Source organism: Ciona intestinalis, unplaced genomic scaffold (assembly GCF_000224145.3).
Source record: "Ciona intestinalis unplaced genomic scaffold, KH HT000081.1, whole genome shotgun sequence".
NCBI lineage: Eukaryota > Metazoa > Chordata > Ascidiacea > Phlebobranchia > Cionidae > Ciona > Ciona intestinalis.
The window spans coordinates 5119-7814 of record NW_004190403.1 but is presented as its reverse complement, the minus strand read 5'-3'; the positions used below and the strand labels follow the sequence as shown (position 1 = coordinate 7814).

General features: G+C 33.3%; 1 protein-coding gene across 1 annotated transcript; it reads left to right on the top strand.

The window, feature by feature from the left end:
* The first annotated feature begins 791 nt into the window (after positions 1-791).
* LOC101242004 lies at positions 792-2544 on the top strand. Its single transcript, XM_018815520.2, has 7 exons — positions 792-1230; positions 1404-1482; positions 1592-1707; positions 1775-1912; positions 1999-2108; positions 2175-2395; positions 2481-2544. The coding sequence occupies exons 1-7, from the start codon at positions 1047-1049 to the stop codon at positions 2542-2544; spliced, it is 912 nt and encodes a 303-aa protein (XP_018671065.1). The 5' UTR covers positions 792-1046.
* The last annotated feature ends 152 nt before the right edge of the window (positions 2545-2696 follow it).

The window sequence follows — 2696 nt, the reverse complement described above, 5'->3', positions numbered from 1 at the left end:
TTTTCTGTTTTTTTTACTCTTTAATCGATTGAGTGTTCAGTAAAAGTTGATTATTTTTGTGAGGTTTATTATTGTGATAAGATATAACATTAGTAGAAAGCCATTTTTACGCGCAGAAGTGCTTGGTTTTTAAAAAATCGCAATATTTAAACGAAAAACAGCACCCAGCAATGATAAAATGCTATGCCGTGGGCTCCGTAATGGAGGCGTCTATGACGTCATAGACGCGCGACAATGGATAACAAGACTCGTTGTTTTACAATCCGTTTCCTAACTTGATCTATACTAACTTTGGGTTTTATAACTATTTAAATGTCCTTTGTTTACTACTCAATGTGACAAGAAAATACCAAAAAGCGTCTCTTCTTCCGCCACCCTACTACATATATAGGTGTTTTTGTAAAATTTTTAAACCTGCTTATTTTGCTGCAGTTTATTTAGACAGTGATTTTATTATTCTTTTTTTTAATAGCAATCAAACAAACTCTATTAACATATTTTACAATCTAATGCTTGTAAATCAAATTAAACATGACTTTAGAAATCTTATGTCGAGCGTTTGTGTTTACCCATAGATACCTTACATGGATAGTCAACTCTTTAATTGTTTTAATATGACGTCATATTTTTGTTTCGGTTCAGTGAATCTGTTTGTAAACACAAATTTGAGTTATACGCGCCGTATCTGTATCTGTATTGTTATATTTTTTGTTAAAATCTAGAATGGCTCCGTCAAATTGCTCCGTTCCTGGCTGCCTCAATAGTTACTTAAAATCTAAAAGTAGTGGAAATGATAGTGTCTCCTTATTTACGGTTCGACGTCCGGATCTGGCAAAAACTGCAGATGAACGTTCACATCGAGAGTCGCTGACGAATTTTTTGTTGTCAGTTCGAGATGTGAAAAAAGGAGATGTTATAAAACAAATGTTATTGAAAGAGACGTAAGTTTGCTTTTTTCGTTTACTTTTTATTTAACTGTATCTATTAAAAAGTTGAATTTTAGCGCAGCTATATGTGAGAGGCACTTTTCGACCAAGGATGTAGTAATGAAAGGTTCTAGAAAACAGCTGAAGCTTGGTGCTAAACCATACAAAAATTTGCCAAAGTCCACAGTTCGCAGTCACTCACCCAGGAAAGAACCAGCCATTAGACAAGCAGTTTTAAAAATCAGGCATCAGTGCATACAGGATTTGCAGAAGTCACAAATGAAATTGTCAGAGAACATTAAAGGTAGTTTTTCAATTGTAATTAATTTTAAATTGTCTTGGCCACTCACTCAGTGTGTTATTATTATTTTTAGATTTGTTGCTTTATGCTTATTTGTGTTTGCTAGTTATACAAATAGCACATTACGTAAAGTTTCACAAATTTACTCCAATGAGCATACTATTATTGCATTTTAGATTCATGGATATTTTATACCTGGCGGTCCAAGTTTATAGCCGAATTCAAAGAACCAGATTTTTTGTTGCCCCGTATCAGGTTAGTTACTGTTAGTCTGTTACTGATGATTTATATGTTCGATATGGTCTGAATAAAGAAGATGCTTAAAACATTTTTGAAAGAATATTTCTATATAATGTACTTTCAGAATTGAATTTAATGCTGATGCTGCAGTATCCTCGCTAGCCCTCTGTGGATGGACTGTCCCTACAACTAAGTTTAGTATTGGAAATGGACAATATGACACACTGTGCAGCTTACTCCGTTAGTAGTTCTTGTATTCCTTAAACATGCTGCTAAAGACACAATTTAATACATTTAACCTAATTAGGTGAAGCAGAAAAACTTATTCTATGTTGTGGAATAAAAGAAGCCGATGAAAAATCCAAAATTCATCCTTACTTAAAATGGAATGAAAAAAAGATTGTTACCACCAATATTATACGATCACCTAACTGCAATATTATTGGTAGGCTACTCTGTGCTATTTTATTAATACTAAACTGCTTTTACATTTCGTTATATTAATATCAAACTCCTTTTTACATATCACAGTTGACCAACACTGTAATGAAGTTCCTGTCTGTCAGGGGTGTTTAAATTACAGTGGCTTCAGCAGAAACGATGCTGTGGAAGTAAACAAGGAAGTGCATGACACCATTAAAGTGGGTTTCATATTTGTTTGTTTCTAGACAATCTCCATAATTTACAATATCCCCTTTTTTTTGCAGGTTGTTTTTGATAAAGAATTACACAATCTCGGTGAATGGCAAAAAATGTTTTACCAAAACCAAATTCAAAATGCCTCAGCTTCAGTCTATGCAAGGAGATATCATCCTGATGTGATCAGGTGGGCAATTGAACTGTTTTGTCGTTCACCAGCTGCTTATGAACACATCAGACAAAGCAATGTTTTAACTCTTCCTTCAGTGTCAACTATTAAAAGTTACGGGTATGAATGGCTGTATCGTATGAACATATGTAATTTGTTTGTATATGTATTTTGTTGTTCACAAGATATTTTCAAAATATTGCAGAAATTGTATTCCTGCTAAGACAGGTTTAAACCAAATGGCTATGCAATTTCATTGGTTTATCTAAGAGATTGTTACAGCACCTTGATTATGTTTGTCTTCATTCCTTTAATCAAGACATTTTAGAAGCCTTTTTTGGAATCTGGTAAGTTGAAAAACTTGGCAAAGTGGAATAATATCATTCATGATTAAGTGTATGTACAAATATTTTATAGCGTC